Raw genomic sequence first — 20,628 nt, 5'->3', positions numbered from 1 at the left:
TCCAGGTACGGACACCAATGGACCTTTTATTAATGAGGTATTTCATTGCATTTTATAAAAAATAAAGAGAAAAGAACATTCCACAACAAACTGAAGATTTGAGACCGAATTCTTCAGATTTACGGTGAGGATGTCTGAGGGTCCCAGGGTCCTGCAACTGCTAATCCATCTGTGAGGAAGTCACATAAGGTACCGGAGAAGCTATTAGAAACTGGCTTTTTATAAGGAACATCAAGCGTGACTGCATCTGTGCGTGTCACGCCGCTGCCCCTCCGCACACCGTCCGAGCGGGTGCTTTTCTTTGGGAGGCTAATTTGCAGGGCCTTCTGCTCAAAGTTTGATGAGCCTCCTGGTAGAAAATGAAGAACCTACAAAACGCAAACAGCTCAGTTTGCTATGGCTTATAATCAGGGCAAATGCTGTTCTAAAAGGTCAGAGTTCAGAGCAAAAGACTCGAGGACACAGTGACATGTCTGAGAGGGGCACCCACAGCTCCGGGAAGGCGGGGATTTGCATGGGGTGTTTATAGTTTTTTCAGGCCTGGGAGACGGCAGCTCTGCTCAGAAGCCCAGACCACCTAAGCTAAGCGGTCGTTAGCATTTCAGGGTCACTGGGGTTTGTCTGAAGGGAGCCAGCCGCCCCCTGTGGGCGCAGCACTGGGCAGGGAGGTGAGACTGACAGGTGCGTGTCAGGAGGTCCACAACCCAGGCCAGTGCTGCCAAGGTACCACAAATGTATAAAACAGGCCACAGGGCCTCCAAATGCCCCCACGTTGGGTTAGTAACAGAACGTAACTTCTCTGTCGCGCTCATTTCCCACTTGCTCATGGCACAGACTCATTTAAAAACAGCTGAGAAGGCAGAAGTGGACCCTCACAGACACCTACTGAAGACCCAGGCTGCTGCTATCTCCGAAATCCTCCGCCATTTCCCCCATTAATACATAAAAAAGCATCCCGATTCCCATGCAAATGCCTCCTTTACCAGTCGAAATGGAACGTCAAGGCACTTTAACTGTGACAGCCTGGTCAGAGACCAAGTGACCCCCTGAGCGGGCCAAATCCCCTACACACAGAACCCACATGCCCACAGAGGTCTCAAGTGTCTCAGTGTCTTTGCACTTCAGTGAGACAAAATTTACCAAGTGCAAGACTGAAGTTGCTAATTTGACACACAGGATTTCTGGGAGACACACCCCCTGATCAATGTGTGGCATCGGAGGGGGGATGGTGTCCTGAGTCAGCACATCCAGGATACGAACAGGCAGCTCTAGGTTAAAGCTAAGCACCCGCAGGATGGGGAGAAGGTCTGCAGGCTGAGCGCTCTGTCCAGGGGGTCACGCTCGGCTCCAGGGCCACCCTCGGTCCAGGGTCCTCCTCACTCCTGGTCAGGGGCTTGCCGGAACCCTTCGCTGTGGCGACCCCGCCCACTGATCTCCAGCAGGGCCCGGGCCTCAGGGTCCGCATCCAGAATGCTCTTGTGGCTTTTGGCCTTGGGAAAAAGGGAAATGGGTGTGTTCAGTGACCAATGATGTGCAGCCCAGAGCCGGAGGTGATGTTTCAAGCTTATTAGAGGGGCCAACAGCCTACTGTTGCCACAGGAAATGTGGAGGGGGCTGTGGCTCCCTCACTGTGGTCTCCCTGTCCTGGCATGCCATCGCTGGGAGGTGACAAGGGGCAGAGGGCCCAACCATGACTCATTGCAGAACCACAGACTAGAAGGCACCCCAACCCACCTCATCTTGCAGATGGGGGCCCCTCACACAGCCCAGTTCCCACCTTGGGCAGGCCTCACTTTCACGGTGGTTCATTCTGCTAATCCCCCCCCCCCCCCGCCAAGGGACCCCGACAGGATTCTGCTGTTCCCCCACTGGCATCCCTCTGGCCAGCAAATTTGGGAAACAAACGTGGAAGAAACTGTCTCTAGATGCTCCCATCTAGCAAAAGGGGTGAAGCTGAGGAAGTGGAGAAATGCCCCACACTCACCAGCTTGGAATGGGAGGCGTCTCCAACCGCCCACACCTCCATCTTCTCAAACCGGAAGTCCTCCTGGGCGGACAGCTGAGGGCTGTTGTACGTGGTGCACGTGGGCTTGGCCTTGCTGTGTCCTTTCCCGAAGTCGACGTCGATCCACAGCCCGAAGTAGTGATGCTGCCCTCCCATGCCCTGTGAAGGGAAGGCCGTCAGCATCTCCCCAGCCTGCATGTCAGACTCCGAGCCCACATCAGCCTCGGCCACCTGGCTGAGACGCGGGATGAGAAGTGAAATATACTGACTGGTGCAATTTACATATCCCAGCACAAGTTACTGGGACAATCCCTGAGGTGTCGGGACTCCCACCCGCATGGCTTTCTCTTGGGGCTACACTGGCTGACAGAAACACAACGTCAGGGCACAGAGAACTTCATGGAAAACCTGCAGCAGGGACGCTCGTGCCCCACAGACCAGGGCACTGCGCTGAGGGTGTAAGTGCCTCACTCCGTGTGCCACCTACAAGGAGGGAAACCAGGAAGCAGGCCCGGGGGTGACACAGGCCCAGGGAGTGACTTAGAGCTGTTCTGCCACCGCCCCCCGCCCCTCCCCACAGTGCTGGCTCTAAGCTCCTGGCAATGAGGACAGAACGGCTGCTCCACCTCCCTGATCACATGTCTGGGTGCCACCTCCACCTCGTCTCGTGGCCCCGGTGGCCTGGAACTACTTTTGAGCAAGAGACCAAAGCAAGAAAGTGCAGTCGATTCTCAGTGGCTTCTCTCCCTCGGACTGATGATTGGCGATTCCTGGGGACCTACTGGGTGCTGCTCCTGAGACCAAAGCCTTTGCCCTTGTGGTCACCAAACTGCCCTTTCTGGGAGGTGTCGGGGGTCTGGCCCCGTGGCAGGCATGCAGCAAGCCTGGGAAAGAGCATGGGGGTGCTCTCCATCCTGACAGGGGGACGAGCCTTCCGGGACCCTGGCTTTGCAAACCCAGGGCTGGAGTTTCCCAATACGAGCTTTTTGTTAAGCAGAGAAAAAAAAATTGGCAGGAGTGCTGGTAAGAGGCACATTTCTCACCCACATTTAGCTGGCCCGCAGGTGCTGGGCTGCTGTGTGCATGGGCGCCTGCCCCCTCACCCACCCCAGCCCTTGGCCTTCACCCTCACTCTCCCCTTCCCGTAGCCGAGTCTCCAGGCTGGAGCACAGAGCAGACAGGAGGTGCGGTCACCCCAGCTGGAGCCCCATACACTGCTTGGTGAGTTACTGTTGACAATTCCCCATGGCTCCAGGGAGGCCAGCCCTGGCTGGGCCCCCTCCCTCGGCTCATCCCCCAGGCACGTGGCAGGGCAGCAAGGCCAGTGACAGGTCTGACACCGACACCATGTCCAGTCACGAAGGCCACGGGCCATCTGATTACCAGGAAAATTGGCCAAATCCACCATCGCCCACAAGCCACCAAAACACCCCAGCCGAGGCTCCGTCCTTCCACCAGGTACATTCTGTCCTCCCTGTCACTCACTGCGGCCCTGGCACCGAGCAGAATGAGCGGAACAGGGCACGCGGGTGTGAGTGAATGCACACAGCTCCCAGCGTATCAGGACTGACTCCACCGGGATGGACACTCAGGTGGGACATCCCCAGCCCTTCCCCAGTCCTCACCAGTCCATTTGGGATGGTCTGCTGCCCGTGGTTCAGGTACATGTAGTGGTTGTTGTAGCCCGTGCTGGTGTGCACGGCCATGCTGGGGGAGATGGAGAACAGGAAGCATCTGTTGTCCCCTGCAAGTGACCAGAGCACACATACGCAGCATCACTGATCTGAGCCAGCGGAGAGAAGCAGGGGTCACAAACAAGCCACCGCTCGGAGGCAAAGCAGCGAGGCCATCACATGGGTCTTCACATGTGCCCTGAGCTCACGCACAGGGGCTCAGCCATCATGCAGGCCCCGCAGAAGACAGGGAAGCAGCCATGGGGACTCTGCCCGCTGCTCATCGGAAGAATGCGACCAAGTCAAAAGGGGCGGGTGTCCTTTCACCTCGGAGAAGGAGCCCGGTGGTCACTCCAGGCCCTGACTTGGTGTGGGCACAGCCTCCTCCAGTCGGCACTGGACACTGGGCTCAGCCCCGCTGCCCCGCAGGAAGGACGGGGCAGGCAGGGAAAGGTGACCGGCTCCCACTGTCCATGGGCAGGGCCTGGGCCTGGGCACGCTGCCTCAGAGCAGGTGCCAGTCAAAACTGTGGGTGTGAACACATCCTGAGTCTCAGAACCCTCCTTATCTTGATTCATTCATTCCAGAAGCACCTTCAGCACATTCCAGGGGAGGGGTGGAGGCCGCCCCTTGCCCCCAGGAAGCCCAAGCCCAGGGGCAGCCAAACCAGAGATGCCCCCCCCCAGTTGTGTGATTGGCCTGAAAGCCTGCCCCTCCACCGTGACGGTGTGAAGGGCACCTGGTGCCAAAACGAGCCATACAAGCCCACACAAGAGGCAGTTCATGGTACTCGGGGGTCAGGCAATTCATGAGACAGAAGGAAGGTCCCGGGAAGTTAATGGGGCAAAACGTGGAGGGCAGACACGAAGGGGGCTTCGAGCCCAGGGGCCTCAAGGAGCAGGAAGGGCAGAGTTGGGCAAGCGATGCTCAGGCCTCAATCCAGACAGATCCACGGGGTGCGGTCAGGATGGACAGGGAGTTTCTGGAGGCCGAGCTTCTCGAAGGACACCCTGAGATGGAGACGGCTGCGGGGAGAGCCACTCCCTGGAGGAGCCCCCCCACCCCCGCCCCACCCAGGGACAAGACTGTGGGTAAAGCAGGGGCCTTTTCCTGTCTGAAGGGTATGTGAGCGCTGGGGCGGGCAACAAGGGAGACGAGCCTGGAGCAGTCACGGGAGCCAGATGACAGCGGACCCGACTCTAGGCTTGAGTCCATGGGCTTGGGTGGCCCCAGCAGGTTGGGGCAGTTTTGGAAGCGATGAGCTGCCTGGTCCCACCCTGCTGCCCCCATGCTGGTCACAGCATCACTCTGCTCCGCAATCCTAGGACTGTCTTTCAACCAACATTTACTCAGCCTGATGCTGCTGGGCAAAGCGACGGGGCCACAAAGCAGAGGCCCCTCGGCTGCAATGCACCCCACTCTGGTCCATCGGGGGCTGCCCTCAGCAGGGAGGCCACGTGGGGAGGGTTCTTCCTAGAACGTGGCGGTAAGGACCCGGGGAGTCAGTAACACCCGCAAAAACCACACCAACAGTGAGGCTCCCACCTACTAGTAACTCGCACAATGACGACACTTGACAACCACCCACGTGACACAACTTACAAGCCGCTGTCCCACTGCGCCACGTCCCACACTCTGGGGGACCGAGGCCCAGAGAAATCGAGCACCCTGCCCAGGACCAGGGCCGGACTCGAGGCTCTGTGCCCAGTCCAAAGCCACGGGCCTTTCAACTGCAAATGGACAAGAACGCTCTCTCTGAACGTGAAGGGGCTCTGGAGCAAGGCTGCCCTCTGCTGGAATTCCACCCTCATATTTCAGGAACAGAATGAGTTCAGTTGGAGAACTTGGTAATTGCATTTCCTCTGTTCTTCAGGAAGGTTAACGCTGCTTGTTAATAAAACATTAGACCAGTGGTTCTCAACCTTCCTAATGCCACGACCCTTTAATACAACTCCTCATTTGTGGTGACCCCCAACCATAACATTATTTTCGTTGCTACTTCATAACTGTAATTTTGCTACTGTTATGAATCGTCATGTAAATATCTGATATGCAGGATGTTATTTTCATTGTTACAAACTGAACATAATTAAAGCATAGTGATTAATCACAAAAACAATATGTAATTATATGTGTTTTCTGATGGTCTTAGGCGACCCCTGTGAAAGGGTTGTTCGCCCCCAAAGGGGTCGCGACCCACAGGTTGAGAACCACTGCATTAGACCCAGCAGCGCTAACCTGGCGTTAATATTAAAGGAGCTGGAAGAAGCGTATCTTTCATTTCTAATGGTTCTCAGGGTGCGTTTTTTCCATGTCCTAAAGCACAGCCTCCACCCACAGGACAGAGCACCTCGTCATTCCCCAGAGCCTGGAGACGGGGATTGGGGGGGAGGGGTTCCACTGCCTGTGACACTGACAGGGAAGGGTGGCTGTGCAGAATGGGGCCGCTGCAGGCCTGAGACTGCGGCCCCAGAAGAGCTTCCAAGGCTGGCCCTGGGCTGACGTCTGGGAACGTGGATGTCGGGAGGGTCCCCCCACTCCCAGAACTGATCGGAGGAGTGGCTCCCTGGGCCTGAACTGTTGCACACACAGGGTGATTGGGGCTGACCCCCTGCTTTCCTCCTGGGAGTCTGGGATTTTGCTTCATGCCTGGCAGAGGGAGCCCACATGGCCGGCCCCCAATATAACCCTGGGCGCTGAGCCCCTACTGAGCTTCCCTGGTGGGCAGCACTTCACACGTGCTGGCAGGGCCCATTGCTGGGGGAGGGCAGCATGTCCTGGGGTGCTCCACTGGGAGGGGATGCTGGGAGCTGGTGCCTGGTGCCCCAGACTTCACCCCAACCTGTTCCCTGTGCTGATCTCGTTCTGCGTCCTCTCACGGTAATAAACCGTGGCCGTGAGCACAGCTCTACGCCTAGTCCATGAGTGCTGCCAGTGGATCATGAGGCGTGGGTGGTCTTGGGGACCCCAGACAGTGGGGAAGAGCTGGGAGATCACCTGGACTGAAGATCCAGAACATTCTAAAACCGAGAGAAAATAAAGTCCTAGAAATAACAGGATCGCTGGGATAGAGGTACCCAGCCTTCATCTCATGATTCCTTCCACCCCATCCCAGGCACCGGGCGGCCCGGCCGTCGCTGCTAAAACCTCTGCAGCTGGATGTGGCTCCCCAGCCGCAGGAGCTCCGCCTAGCGGGGAAGACAGGAACAATCCCAGAGGCCTGCGGCACAGCTGAGGACCGCAGGGAGCACACGGCCCTCGTGTGGCTGGGAAGGCCTCCTGGAGGAGGTGACCTGGCTAAGTCCCGAACAGGTGGAAGCGGGAGGAAGCAGCATGTGCCACGGCCTGTTCTGGAAACCCAGGAGGTTCAGTGGGACTGAGCGCGGATCGCAAGGGGCAGGAGCGGGCCGGGAGAGTGGAGCTGAAAGGCGCACCGCCCCGAGGGCAGTGGGTCTGTTAGAGTTTCCAGGAGAAGAGCTGGGATATGGCAAATGGATTGGAGGACGAGACTAAAAGCAGAGGGCCCGTGAGAAGGCAGCTACCACGCTGCTGAAAGCGAGAGGAAGACGAAGAGGCGGGAGGGACGCAGCAGAATGGAGGGAAACTGGTGACCGTCTGGTTCGGATGTGCAGTCTCCGTTCAAGAGGCCTCTCTCCTCCGTCTCCCGCGTCTCAGGTCCCTGGAACCTCCCTTCCACTAACACAGCCAGGGAGGGTGTTAACCTCGCCCCTCACGGGGAGGGACCCTGCCCAGAATTCACTTTGCCCGTGGGAGTGAGAGCGGGAATGTGCCTGCGCTCAGAGCCACGAGGAAAAGCCCTCCACGGCCACTGGCCCAGAGGAGCCCTGCTGAGAACACAGACTCGGGCAGGCGGGCCCCACACCAGGGGACACACGGCGACACCAAACCCTCAGAAGGCAGTTTCGCCCCCAAGTCCGGCCAGCAGATGAGCATTTTCAAAATGGCCTTTAACAACGTTTATCAGAGCACTTTTCTTTGAGGAAGGGGGAGATTCCCTAGAGCCACTTAGATCTCGCTGCATTCGAGTTCCCACAAGAGCTTCCAAACTCCAGCAAAGTCACAAAACCAACAACCCATGGCGGCGGCAGCAAGCAGACACACAGGGGTTCCGGGAAAGGGAGACGGCCCCATCGGAAAGAACCGGCTCCTCCCGGTCCCTCATGAGGCATCCACAGCCCAGCCTCTCCCACGACCTGGACCTGGCACCATTTAAAAAAACCTAAAATCCAAGTGAGGATACGCGGCCTGCTTACCTGACCCTGCCATCGGAACCAAAGGAAACCCATGAGTCATTCACCCACCATAGAGCAGCACCATGGTTCCCTCTCCTCCCAGACACAGCTGGGCAAACACGTGGAGGAGCAGCCGGAAGAAAGGCTCACCCTTTGAACACCCACACCCTTTGCCGGTGCTCAGGGGCCCCCAGGCCGCAGCCGTCGGACCAGAACTCCTGACGCGCACCCTGTTGCCGCTGGGTTTCGGTGGCCACGTCTCACCTTGAAACTGAGGCTTGATTTCCCAGGAGCAGGAGGCAAACCCACCGAACACGTGGCCGTCGAGGTCCTCGAGGAGCAGCAGGCAGGGCCCCCGGTGTGGGATGCGCCCACAGAGCTGGGCGAAGCTGTGCCCGTGGAGCTCGGACGAGAAGAGCAGGTGCCAGCGGTGCTGCTGCTCCCTGGGCAGGTGGGAGTTGACGTAGATGATCGACAGGAGGTCCAGGACGCTCTCAAACTCCTGCCCCCGGTCAACCTGACGCTCGGGGACCAGCGTGGACAGATCGAGGGGCCAGTGCAGGCCAAAGCCCCTGTGGATGACCACACTCAGGAACGTGGCCACCAGGTGGGCCCGGAACACCCAGTCCTCGATCACAGCGGGGTCACAGTCATAGTCCAGCTGCTCAGGCCCCAGCAGCTTCTCGCCGTCTAGGGAAGAAGAGACAGTATTAGTGGGCGATCACGTGTCCTTATAGCTACTCACCTCAACCTGCAGCATAAGGATTACAGGGAAATACTATGAACAGTGATATGCCAACCAATCAATCAGACAATCCACACCAGCGGTTCTCAACCTGTGGGTCGCGACCCCTTTGGCGGTCGAATGACCCTTTCACAGGGGTCGCCTAAGACCATCCTGCATATCAGATATTCACATTATGATTCACAACAGTAGCAACATGACAGTTATGAAGTAGCCACGAAAATAATTTTATGGTTGGGTCACAACATGAGGAACTGTATTTAAAGGGCCAGAAGGTTGAGAACCGCTGATCCACACAGTCTTCCCAAGGTGGAAGCCTCACACTTTCTGATTCCAAAACTTGACTGCAAGCCTACAGTATCGAGACAGATGGTACCACTGTCCGCCACCGAGGCCTCGGAGTGCGGGCACGGGCAGGGCACTTGCCTGCAAACTTCACCTCGGAGAGCAGCTGCTCAGCCAGAGCCTGCACCCTGGACGGGGCTCCGGGAGCGCTCTTCTGCGCCCAGCCTCTCAGCTCCTGCCTGTGGCTCAGCACGTGCACCAGGGAGCCGACGAGATCCTCTGTAAACTTGAAGGTTACAATTTCACCATGAATGACATTTCTACCAGGACCGGTGACCTACGTCCTATCAGCAAGGGGGGGTGTTTTATCTCTTTAATGCCAACTGCAATGGCCACACTGGGGAAAAATCATGTAACCTGGGTAGTTATTCACTTTCCTAATGATCTCTCGGCCCGTCTGGTTTTGCCAAGGCCTTTGTCCACCGGTTATGTGACCTAGGCTTCCCCAAAGGTGGGTATCTCTGATGCTTCCACCAGTGGCTTCCCCCCGAGTCCCCCTCTGACGGACACCGAGGCCACCTGAGGGCTGCAATGGTCCTGGGGCCTCCCTACCTTTTGGACTTCCCGTGCTTTCACGGGACCATCTGTGGCAGAAATCATCTTCAGGATCATGAAACTCTTCTCCCTGGAGCTCCCTTTCAGCAGGTGGGACATGGACACTGTGAACTGCTCCTGGGAGACGCTCTCGCTGGGCCCCTTCGCCGGTCTCCTCAGGTCCACCCTCCGCATGCCGTCATACAGTCGGGCGACCATCTCTGGGGGAAGCGCCTCCCCGATGTGGCTCTGTGAAGGGCGAGGAGGAGAAAGGGCCAGACAGGGTCCAAGTTAAACACGGTAACAAGGGGACCACGACCTACCACTGCCGGGCCATGATGCTTCTACCAGCATGTAGCCGTCCCAGATCCTCACACGCACCATCGCTCCCCCACCGAAGGGCCTCACGTCACCAAGGTCCCACATGCATAACGTGCCCCGGCTTGTGGCTCGTCGTGGCCCTCAGGTTCTTCCACAATCTGTTCCCCTCTCTCCAAACTTCCCAGTCTCCCCATGGCTGGCCATGTCATTCCTACGTCTGGCCATCGTCTGCTCTTCACTCTGCTTAGAACATCTCCTTCCTCCTACACGGGCAGCTGCCATTTGCACATCTGAATTTATTATCATATGGTGCACATGTCTATTTGTAGCTAATCTGGTCTCCTCTATCTTAGGGACTTCCAAACATGGTAGCTGGCTTTCACTTCTTATTTAAATTCTGTGTGCTGATCATGCATTTTACATTAATGTTTATTTCAATTTAAAACCTAGTTCTTAGTTAATGTCTTGCCAATAACATTCTGTAAATACTGCTTTCCTTTTGACCGACATCAGATCAGATTTGGTCCAGGGATTCAAAATAAATGGTGAGAGAAAGCCAATCACGAACTCCCACCCTGGTGGGATCTGCACCCGGATCCTTCTGGAACCACTCACACTACCACACCGTTTGTGGCACAGCGATGCTCTGCAGTTCCTGTAAAGCTGGTCCCCACCCTGACTCTCAAAAGGAGTGTATCTCCTTCCGTCTGTTTCTGGATGTCTGCTGGAAAAGCAACCTCCAATTCCTTCCCAACGGAAACTATATAGTCACCAAGGCTTTCCGATCAACTCGAGCCGTATTTCTCTCAACAAACACTTAGGAATGTTGCCACCCACTGTACCATCCAGTCTAGTCTGGTTCTGTCTGCTTCAGCATGGTGGGTGACCAGGCAGATGGGGGCGATTTGGGTCCAGTGGAGACACTTGTGCACACACGTGTGCACACAGATGCACACACATACTAGTACCCCACACGGCTGTGACCCACATCACCTCCCTGGCCAGTTTGCTCATCTGTGAGGGGAGTATGCGGGGGGATCCCCGATGCCCATCGGCTCCCGTTCTGCATGCGCTACAAGAGAAGGCTGTCAGAGCGCCTCACACAGGGCCTTCCCTCCCACGGCCCAGGCACAGGAGCCCATGTCGTCTCTGCCGGTGTCTCCCCTCAGTCTGAGCACTCAGACAGGCAGTGAAAGCCCCCAGGGAACAAGGCAAAAAGGTGGGGAAACAGGCATTTTAACCCCTTGTCCGATGAACCTTGACTCTGAAACATCGTTATTTTTTAGGCGAACCATAAGGTCCCTAGGACTTCACACACCTAACAAAGCCTAAGGGCAAAAAGAACATCAAACCCTTAGCAAACCCTAACGGCAAAAGGAACCCTGAGCAGTTACTGGACCGATGAACCCGACAGGTCCGGAGATGGGAAGCGGGGCTGGCCCCTTTGTTCAGTCTCATTAGAAAGGTGAGACGAAGGCAGAGCAGAGTAGCTGCGACAGAGACCACAGGAGTCTACAACGCTGAGCATGTGTACTGCCTGACCCTGACAGGAAAGAAACTTGTTAAAGTTCAGTCTTACAAAAACAGAGCGGATTTTGGCTCGGGGGCCATGGTTTGCAGACTCTGCTCTGGACTAAGCCCCATTGATGGCTGTGACTCTTGCCTCGAGTGCCTTCAGAGAAAAGGATCTGGGCGAGGCTGAGCTGCTCTTCTCCGACGACAGGGCATCAAACAACCGGTCCACCTCCGCCTGCTCCTCAGGAAGAAACTGCGAACACACACTCTGCCCCTGGCGGCTTCCGCTGCTCCCCATCTTGCCTTATTGCTGGCAGGATTCTCTGCAGAAGGAGGAGGGACCAAGGTAGAGAGAAAAATCAGAATGTCATAACCATAGAAAATAAACGTTGATAATTACACCATCAAGTTAATAAACGTTGACTTAGCTGTAAAATGCGGCTAAAACGCATCAGAGCCAGGTCGTGTTGTTTCGATGTGGTGGAACTTGATAGTCAATATAATTAAGTATGAAAACCCAATCCTGATTCCTACGATCTCTGAAAACATGCCCATAATTGCCAGTTTAGATTTCTCTATTTGAAAACACAGTTCTCAAGTTAATGTAACTAAGAAGTAGAAAAAAGCCCAGGAATTTAATTTAAATATTCTTTTTTTTTTAAATCTGAGTTTAAAACTTTAAAAACCTGTTGTCTGGATGATCACATGTATTCGAATACAATCAGCACCTTGAAAATATCATGGACAAAGGGAACAGGCTGTGTGACAAGTTTTCCCCTGTAAGCGTGGCTCTGCCTCTCCCTAGCTGTGCAGCCTTGGGCAAACTACTGAACTCTGTGGCTCAGTGGTTAAAGCATCGGTCTGCCCATCAAGGGTTGCAGGTTCGATTCCCAGTCAAGGGCACATACCTGGATGGCAGGTTCAGTCCCCGATCCCTGCCTCCCACATCGGGGTGCATGTCTCCTCACATTGGTGTTACTCTCTCTTTCTCCCCTTCCCCCTTTCTCTCCCACTCTTTCTAAAAATCTAAAAATCAATGGGGGTGGGGGGAATATCCTTGGGTGAGGATTAACAAAAATAATAATAAATAAATCACAGCCCTATCTCAGAGATCACTGTGATAATTAAATTATCCAGCCAATGAGCTCAGGAGTTTGCACAGACTTGTACCCCAAAGCAGGTGACCCTTGTTCATTATCATAGACCTCGTTACAGATCCATGGATTCAGAGAGAAAAGCTAAGTCAGATGAAAAAAAAAAATCTCTTAAGGGGCAAGTGCTGTGACTTCTTAATTCTTATCCTAAACTTCATTTGGAAACTCGCTTTGGTGAAAGTGCTGGAGACAAGCACTCCATAAACCGCACGTGTCAACCAGCTCCCACCAGGACAGCGAGGGTGGGGCAGCGATCTCAGAGGGCGGGAAGTGTGTGCAACAGGCCCCGCAGGTCCCGGCTGTTCAAAACCCCAAGGGGAAATGGAGGACAGTTGGGATCTTTTCTTTCTTTTTATTGAGGTGAGACTCGCTTAACATAAAACTCGCCCTTTTAAAGGATACAACTCGGTGCCTTTAGTACATTCCCAATGTTACACACCACCACCTCTCCATGGTTCCAAAGCATTTCCGTGGTGGCCCGAAGAAACCTTGTAACCTTGACTAGTCACTCCCCATCCCTCCCCCCCAACCCCTGGCAGCCACTAACTGCTCACCTCTCTACGGGACCTGCCTACACTGGACTTTCCATTTAATGGAATCATGCATATGTGTCCTTTTGTGACTGGCTTCTTTCACTCAACAGAGTGTTTTCGAGGCTCATCCTGTTACAGTGTGTGTCAGCACTGTGTTCCTTTTCACGGCCGAGTAATATTCCAGTGAGTGGAGATAGCACGTTTGGTTTATCCATCCATCTGTTGATGGATATTTAGGCTGTTTCTTCCTTTTAGATATAGTACTTGCATGTTCTTAGCAGCAATATTCACAAGTACTTGAGTCCCTGCTTTCAAGCTTTGGGGGTACAGACTTTGGAGTGGAGTTGCTGGGTCCTATGGTAATCTGATGTTTAACTTTTGAAGAACCACCCAACTGTTTTCCATTCTCCGTTCCCAGCAGCAAAGCACAATGTTCCGATTTCACTGCATCCTCTCCAACGTTCTTGTTATTTTTTCCATCATTATTTTATCACTGCCATCCTGGCAGGGGGCCCCACCGGCCCGAACAGGAAGGCTCCAGCAGAGGCACCAGGGCGGGATGACAGAGCACTTGCAGACGCAGGCTGCAAACGAGGCCTTAGCAGCCCAGGGTAGGGCTGTCACTCACGGGCCATCTGATCTAAATACTTCCACTCCTCAAGTTTCTCAGCAGCTTAAGAGCCGAGAAGGAAACCGGGGCCCTGGCTCAAGGTCCAGCCTGCATGCGGCTTTACTATCTCTAACCACAGCTGTCCCTAGTCCCCTCCAGGGGCACAAATCAAGCAGCCACGCCAAGACTGGCCCGTCCTCTTCCGTCAATTATCCTAAGAGCCCCAAGAAACAGCCTGATCATTTAAGACTGGGTTAGGGGATGAGCCATCATCATGGTGTTTAAATACCACCGATCAGCAGAGAGCGGGAAAGAGTGCAGAGCAAAGGGAGAAGCAGGGCACACACGTCTTTGATTCTGATGTGAGTTTCCTACATCCTGCACGCTGTTCGCTTCATGAAACGTTCTAAGGCGATGCCCAGGAGGAACCACACTGGAAAGTATGTCGCTGCCCCCTAAAGACTAGCAAGAAGCTGCATTTCCTAGGAGCTGCAGGAAGTGTGGGGGTCTTGGTTAGAGCGTGTGAGGGGGCTTGGGAGGGTGTTGGGGCTGCCTTCTTAGAAGGTTCAGGGAAGGCAGGGTTCAGTCTGGACTGGGTGCAAATCAGTGACTGGGTGTCTTAATGTTTAACAAAGACGCAGGAAGAACAGAAAGGGGCTACAGCTAGCATCAGGAAGGATGCTGCAGGGCTCAAGTTTTCCAGGGCGGGGGTATCTGGGGAGCATGCACCGTGATCTTATCTTTGTACAGCCTGGTCCTGCTTTTGTTCTGTTCTGTCACAGCTTGACATATATCACAGGTAAATCATGACAGTCAAAAGCATTTTTAGATTCATACTCCCCTCCACACACACCACAACCAAACAATTCAAGTCACTCAAAATCTGTGTCAATTTATCAGGTCACCAGAAGTTTTGTCACACGACTCTCCCTGCGTCCTATCTTGTTATTCTGCTGAAATCCTGAAAATGGTACAAAAACGCACCCTAGTGAATTCGTCTCCTTCGATGGATGGGGTGTTCATAGCAAAGAGCACACTTTTCCTTCCTCTAGAAAACCGTACGGCTGTGACATGAGAAAGCCACGGCTCACCTAAATGCTGGAAGGGATGAAGAGCTCCCTGACACCTGGGAGGGGAAGGTTTTAGAGACGTTAGCACAGCTTCACATCAAAGCTGAACTCTCCAGGCTGCGCCCTCCCGGCAGGCTCCCACGGCCAGCCTCACAGATGCGTGAGGCCCACTCGGGCACCAGGTCCTTCCTGCCCCTCGTCTGGCTCGGAGGGCCCTCCCTGTCCACCTTGCACACCTCACCATTGCACTCAGCCTTCGGGTTCCGAGGCCACCCGGCATCTGTGACTTTCCTAGAACTGACTGCTGCCTTAACTGAAATGGAGACAGGCCTGCGTGCTCATCTGCTTGCCCCTCACCGCCCCCACCTCCAGCACCCAGGTTCATGGCTAAATGGTTGGCTAGAACTAGAATTTGAGTCACAAAAGAGACTCTGCCCCACAGCCACCCGCCCAGCACCTAAGCCAACTTGGTGCATGAGGCACGGGGATGTGTCATTCCTTTGCTGGCCTCTCAGGCGGACCAGCCCATTCTCCCCCCTCCTTGTGGGCTCACAGGCGTAAACCTCAGGAGGCTGGCCTGGCCGAGGTCCTGAGAAGGCCCAAGCACCCCATGTTCAGCTCCTATGGGACTCGCTCCCAGGGGCCCACAGCACTCAGGGGCCCCCTGGATCAGTGCTCTCTCTCCCATTCACAACTGGATGGCTCCAGGGTGTCTCATCTCTGTACCCCACGGCCCGTCAGACCGAGACCACGGCAGGGACTCAGCACAGACAAGGAAGCGATTTGTCCCAGCCTGAAGAACAACACAAGCCCAGAAGCCACCGGGGAGAGCTCACAGCAAGGCCAGGATCTCGAGATGATGCCCCCTCCGGGTTCTCCTTAACCTATGAAGACATCTAAGTGCCACACCTCAGGTTCCCGGGCCCTGAGCAAGCTCCCTCCCTGCTCAAAACCAAGGATTTGCTCTACTAGGGACACCAGCCTCAGTAAGGGGTTTCTCACCCCCTGCCCTACTGACTGGGGCGAAAAGGCCACCAACTTTTAAATGCCACTCCTCGGAAGCTGGTAGTGTACCCAGGGGTTGTGCCACTAAGGGGCCACAGGTCCTGCCTCGTGCAGGACACTTCCTGATGTCAGCAGATGCATCTATTCCTTCAATGAACAGCTCAGCATCTCCCGGGCTGGGCTGTCAGAGAGAGCAGGTGGCGGAGAGAAGCCTCAGGCAGGCCTGGGCCTGCAGGAACTCCTGTTTAACAGGGAGAGGCAGACAAGTGCTGCAGGGTCAGTGGGGACCGGGGTGAGAACACAGGAGTCGAGACAGGCTCTGGCTGGGTCTTCAGGTACCCACAGGAGGCTCACCTGGGTGTGGGGTGAACCCCGAGATCGGTGAGGTGAGGCCTGGCGGGGAAAGGTACCTGAAGGGACTACAGAGCAAGGGGACTTCTGTTTGCACCTCACTTCCAGCCCACCCCACCTCCTCCTCTGTCCCACAGGAAGTAAGTCCCTCCACTGTTGTCTGAAAACAAATCAACACTTGCCCAGTGCCCAGCCAGCCTTGCCCAGCGCCCAAACATTGCGAGAGAGGAAAGGCTGGGCGAGCAGCCAAGGCAGGGCAATGCCCAGGAGAGGTGCTGGCCATCAGCTTGTGGGTGAGCACAGGGCGGCGGCGGCGCCCGTTGGAGACACAGGATAGGCCAAGGCAACACCAGTTTTTCTAGTAGGAAGGAGTGTGTGTGTAGCAGCCTCAAATAAGAGCTCCAGGCCTATGGGAGGAGGGGCAGCTTCTAACAACATGCCCTCCCCCTGCCCCACCATTCCTAGCCTGTGGGGCACTGGAGAAGGGACACATCTCAAAACATCTCTTTTTAAAGAGCTCCCGCAAGGCCAGAGGAAGTAATGGTACAAAGTGTACCCGTTCATCCATCCCAGCCTCGATCGCTGTGAACATGCCAGAAATCTCTAACCCAGTGGTTCTCAACCTTCTGGCCCTTTAAATACAGTTCCTCATGTTGTGACCCAACCATAAAATTATTTTCGTTGCTACTTCATAACTGTAATGTTGCTACTGTTGTGAATCGTAATGTAAATATCTGATATGCAGGATGGTCTTAGGCGACCCCTGTGAAAGGGTCGTTCGACTGCCAAAGGGATCGCGACCCACAGGTTGAGAAACGCTGCTCTAACCAATTTTGGGAAGGACAGGAAGGCCTTCTATGCGTCCTTACTTCTCCCCAAATGCAAGTTCCTGGGGTTTCTTTCAGTCCCAGCAATGGCTTTCGCATGGGACTGCCTCAGGTGCAGCTCGCCATGCGGCACCGGCTTTTTCCTGGCAAGTTGTGCATACAGCCACCCTCCGTTGGCCTGCGTCTCCTGTAGGTTCCTACACCAAGTTCTCTTTCAGGAGGACGCACCGCAACATTACTCCAAGATTGTGCACCCCATTAATTCTCAGCTGGGGGTGGTTCTGTCCTCTAGGGCAGCAGTCGCCAACCTTTCGGACCTCACGGAGCACCTGTGGTCCGCGGACCACCGGTTGGTGACCGCTGCTCTAGGGGACATTTGGCAAGTTGATTTTTGGTTGTCACAACTGCGAAGGGAGTCACTGCTGGCATCTGGAGAGTAGAAACCAGGGGTGCTGCTGCTAAATATCCTACAGTGCACAGGAGGCCCACCCCACAAAAAATTCCCTGGCCCTAAATGTCAGAAGGGCAGAGGGCGAGGAATCCTGGCTTCCAAGGACGGGGGGCCACGGGGCAGAGCGGGAGAGTCCACGGGGAACTGCACTGAATCGTACCCAGAACACTCGCCCCAGCGCAGGGCCCCAGGCTCTGAAGTGATGGTGTAACCAAGATGGGCACCTCTGAGTTCAAGTTCAACACTTGTTGGTTGTAGGACCAGGGCAAGTTACTACGCCTTTTCGGACCTTAGTAAAATGGAGGAAGTGCCACCAACCCTGTAATGAGGTGAAAAGGGTTAAGTCATAAGGGTAAACATAGGGCATTAATTCTGCTTTCTGGAGCCAGAGACAGAAAACAGATGAGCCCACAAGGGAAGACTGAGTTCTTGCCTTGAAACAAGAGAAACAGCCTGGAAGAAACAAACTCCCTCAGTGCAGGGGAGGGGGCGGGAGCCCTTGTCTGCTGAATGGACGGGAGTCCTAGGATAGCTGTCAACCCCTCAGAACCTCTCCAACTGGCCCGTTTGGGGATACTCTCCACCCTGGCTTGTCAATCTCTAACCGCCGACCTCAAGGGGCCACGGTCTTGAGAGTGGTGACCTGACCCTCAAGTACCCCTTTTTCTGGGAAGAATCCAACTGCCTCATTGGGACAGGAGCATTCCAAGCCCTGCTTATGGCCCAGAACCAGCAGCCCTTCTGCAGAAGGTCGGCTTGGACCCAAGCCAGCCTTCAGGCCGCAGAGTCCCGCTGGCCGGAAGGTGCACTGTCCTGCAAAGGCCGGCTTCCTCCCCCAGAGAGCCCCACTGGACTCATCTGCAGAGGTGTCAGCAGAGGGTGCTTTCTTTCCCTCTCCCCTCTGCCCTGAATTTAGTGATCAGACTCGGTTAACCTGGGGAAAGCTAGTAGGCTGTGATCAGAATGCGAGAAGGAAGGTCCCCCTTCTCCTCCACCTCCCCCTCCCCCCCAGTCCACCTCAACCTTTTGACTCCTCCTCCCACAGCCATTCCCCTGTCCCTCCCATGTCCATACCAGCTTCATTGCTCACCCTTCCAGACAGTGGCCTCGGCCCTGGAGATGGCGCCTGCTGGGAAGCTTTTCTCTCCAGCAAACGAAAGGCTGAAGGTGCGGGGTGACTGTGTGCTCTGACTCCAAGGAGGGACTCCATCCCTCAAAGCTGTCCCCCATCGCCCCTAACCTCCCCCCACCTAGCGCCCGTGGCAGGGAGGTGCAGGGCCCGGGCGACTCGGGGTAGCTTCGCTCCCAGGGCCAGCGTCATTGCCCCTGATCGCTGCCCCCGCCTCCAGGCCACAGAGCCAGCGCCTCTTTTCTCCGCTCACCTCTGCCCTCCATCGTCGCGGAACTAAACTTACCTTCCCAGCTCCGAAAACTGGACTCGCCTTCCGGTTGGTCGGGCTGTTCAAGGATTTTTCCCCTGGAGCGGCCAGCCCTGTTGCCAGGCGACGGCGCTGACGGGCGTCTATCTGCCGCAATGGCAGAAGTGGAGGCTGAGGGGGCGGAGTCCTATGAAGGAGTCAGCCAATGGCGATGCATATCATGGGGAATGGGCTGGCCTTGGCGGGCAAGGGCGGGGCCACAGACTGGGCGGGGCCGGGATGTAGGTGGGACCGGCAGTGGTTTCGCGCAGGAAGTTGCAGGTGGGAGTGGAGGGAGTTATGCTAGTGCCGCTGGAGTGGGAACTGGGGAAGACAGAAGCTGGTAATTCAGGGGAGAGTCCAGGGCAGCCAACCTGGGGAGGGATCGGGTGTCTGGGCTGGAGTAGAAAACAGGAGGTGGGCTGTGGGAAAAGCAGGGGTGTGGCTGGGAAGGGGGTGTGGCTGGAAATGAGCGTGCAGGTGGGAAACAGACTGCGCATGGGGTTGAAGATAACCCGAGGAGAAGAGTGGGCTAAAATGGAGACATAGTGAAAGAAAAGAGAGGCAGATAACCCAGCTGCCGGACCCTCTACTGCTAGGCCCCCTGGATTAAGACCCAGGCCACTCTCCTCTGATCCCCCTCATGCCTCACCACTGGTTCTGGGTCAGGAGCCCTCTCCCACCTGAAGAGAGTACAAACCCCTAACCAGAGCCAGGCTCCGCAGGCCACCCCTTACCTCCCCCAGGAATGACAGGCCAGTGAGCCAGGACGTGTGGAACAGGGAAACTGAGACAAATGGCTGAATAAACTGGCAGGCCATTTACAGCAGATCGAGAAGGTCGCCTCCCTAGAGATGACCTCTGGGCCTCAGTTGTAGTTCAGCTCCAGACCCAGAAAAGCAGCAAAACCAGGTGGATGAAGCCAGGGTCAGCTGCAGTGGCTAAGGACGCCCTGCCCTGACATTGACCAATCAGTGGAGACCACCGCCCTGGAGGCGCACACCTAGAAAACGATGAATAACCTGCTGAAACCCTCCCATGAGGCCTCCCCTAAAATTCCCGCCTGCAAAAGAGATAAAGGCCTCAAGACAAAGGACTCAGTTTGGGGGTTTGGGGTGCTCCCTCTGGGGAGCACACCTGTGCCATCCCCACCCCCATCCTTTTCCCCCCCCTAGACACGCATCTCCTAAACTCTAAGGGACCCCCACAGACTTGCAACCAGAGGAGCAATGGGCAGTGGCAGCCATCCTAGGCTAACCCTGAACCTGTCTCTAGGGCCCCTTCTCTCTGACTTCCTAGTGAGCTAAAGCAGCCCCACCTAGGCTCTCTGTTGTTGCTTCTTCTACCCTGAGCTCTTCTTTGTTTGATTGTCCCCAGCTTTAATAAATGTACCCCCATAGTCACTGGGACTCACGTTGTGAAATTTTGCAAACACGAAGTCAAGAACACACACACCACCAGCTCAGGGCCAGGTCCCCGTCCGGTAACACTGGTAACTAAGTCCTGCCTGCGTTCTTTCCTGTCAGCCCTTCCCAGTAGCATTTAAACGTGCGTTAAGTCTCTCCAGTCTTGCTAAACACACTCTCCTTGAGCCCCATGCCCTTCTCCAGCTAGTACCCACCCTGCCTTCACTCCAACAAGTCTCAAGACTGCTGTCCCCATTTCTTCACCTTCCATTCAGTGCCCAGACCACTGAAACCTGGCCCCAGGGGCCCCGTCACTAAATCCCTGTCACGTACCGGCACTTTCAGCCCCGATATGCAGTGGTTCCCAGTTGTCATTCCTGCCTCCCTATTCAAGCTCTTTCCTGGGCCTCCA

General features: G+C 55.4%; 1 protein-coding gene across 4 annotated transcripts; it reads right to left on the bottom strand.

The window, feature by feature from the left end:
- On the bottom strand, window positions 1-18,895 carry MEAK7 (MTOR associated protein, eak-7 homolog). Of its 4 annotated transcripts, none has more exons than XM_070398331.1 (8): window positions 18,808-18,895; window positions 11,540-11,714; window positions 9,574-9,804; window positions 9,103-9,247; window positions 8,196-8,621; window positions 3,631-3,749; window positions 1,985-2,164; window positions 1-1,490 (listed from the first exon to the last, which is right to left on the bottom strand). In XM_070398331.1, the coding sequence occupies exons 2-8, from the start codon at window positions 11,687-11,689 to the stop codon at window positions 1,377-1,379; spliced, it is 1,365 nt and encodes a 454-aa protein (XP_070254432.1). In that variant the 5' UTR covers window positions 11,690-11,714; window positions 18,808-18,895; the 3' UTR covers window positions 1-1,376. The 4 variants fall into 4 exon arrangements, with proteins under 4 accessions (XP_070254432.1, XP_070254434.1, XP_070254433.1 ...); XM_070398333.1 differs by lacking the exon at window positions 18,808-18,895 and adding an exon at window positions 18,775-18,787; XM_070398332.1 differs by lacking the exon at window positions 18,808-18,895 and adding an exon at window positions 18,483-18,571.
- Between the last annotated feature and the right edge of the window lie 1,733 nt (window positions 18,896-20,628).

Source organism: Myotis yumanensis, unplaced genomic scaffold (assembly GCF_028538775.1).
Source record: "Myotis yumanensis isolate MYYU_CA2020_CCGP unplaced genomic scaffold, mMyoYum1.0.hap1 SCAF_18, whole genome shotgun sequence".
Taxonomy (NCBI): Eukaryota; Metazoa; Chordata; class Mammalia; order Chiroptera; family Vespertilionidae; genus Myotis; species Myotis yumanensis.
Note: the sequence above shows the minus strand (reverse complement) of the source record. Positions and strands in the feature narration are given on the sequence as shown.

Coding starts and splice junctions, on each gene's coding strand:
- MEAK7 (XM_070398331.1), bottom strand. CDS start 11,689: ATGGGGAGCAGCGGAAGCCGCCAGGGGCAGAGTGTGTGTTCGCAGTTT. Junction 9,248..9,573: donor AAGCACGGGAAGTCCAAAAG/GTAGGGAGGCCC, acceptor GTAACCTTCAAG/TTTACAGAGGATCTCGTCGG. Junction 1,491..1,984: donor ACGCCTCCCATTCCAAGCTG/GTGAGTGTGGGG, acceptor CTTTTTCCCAAG/GCCAAAAGCCACAAGAGCAT.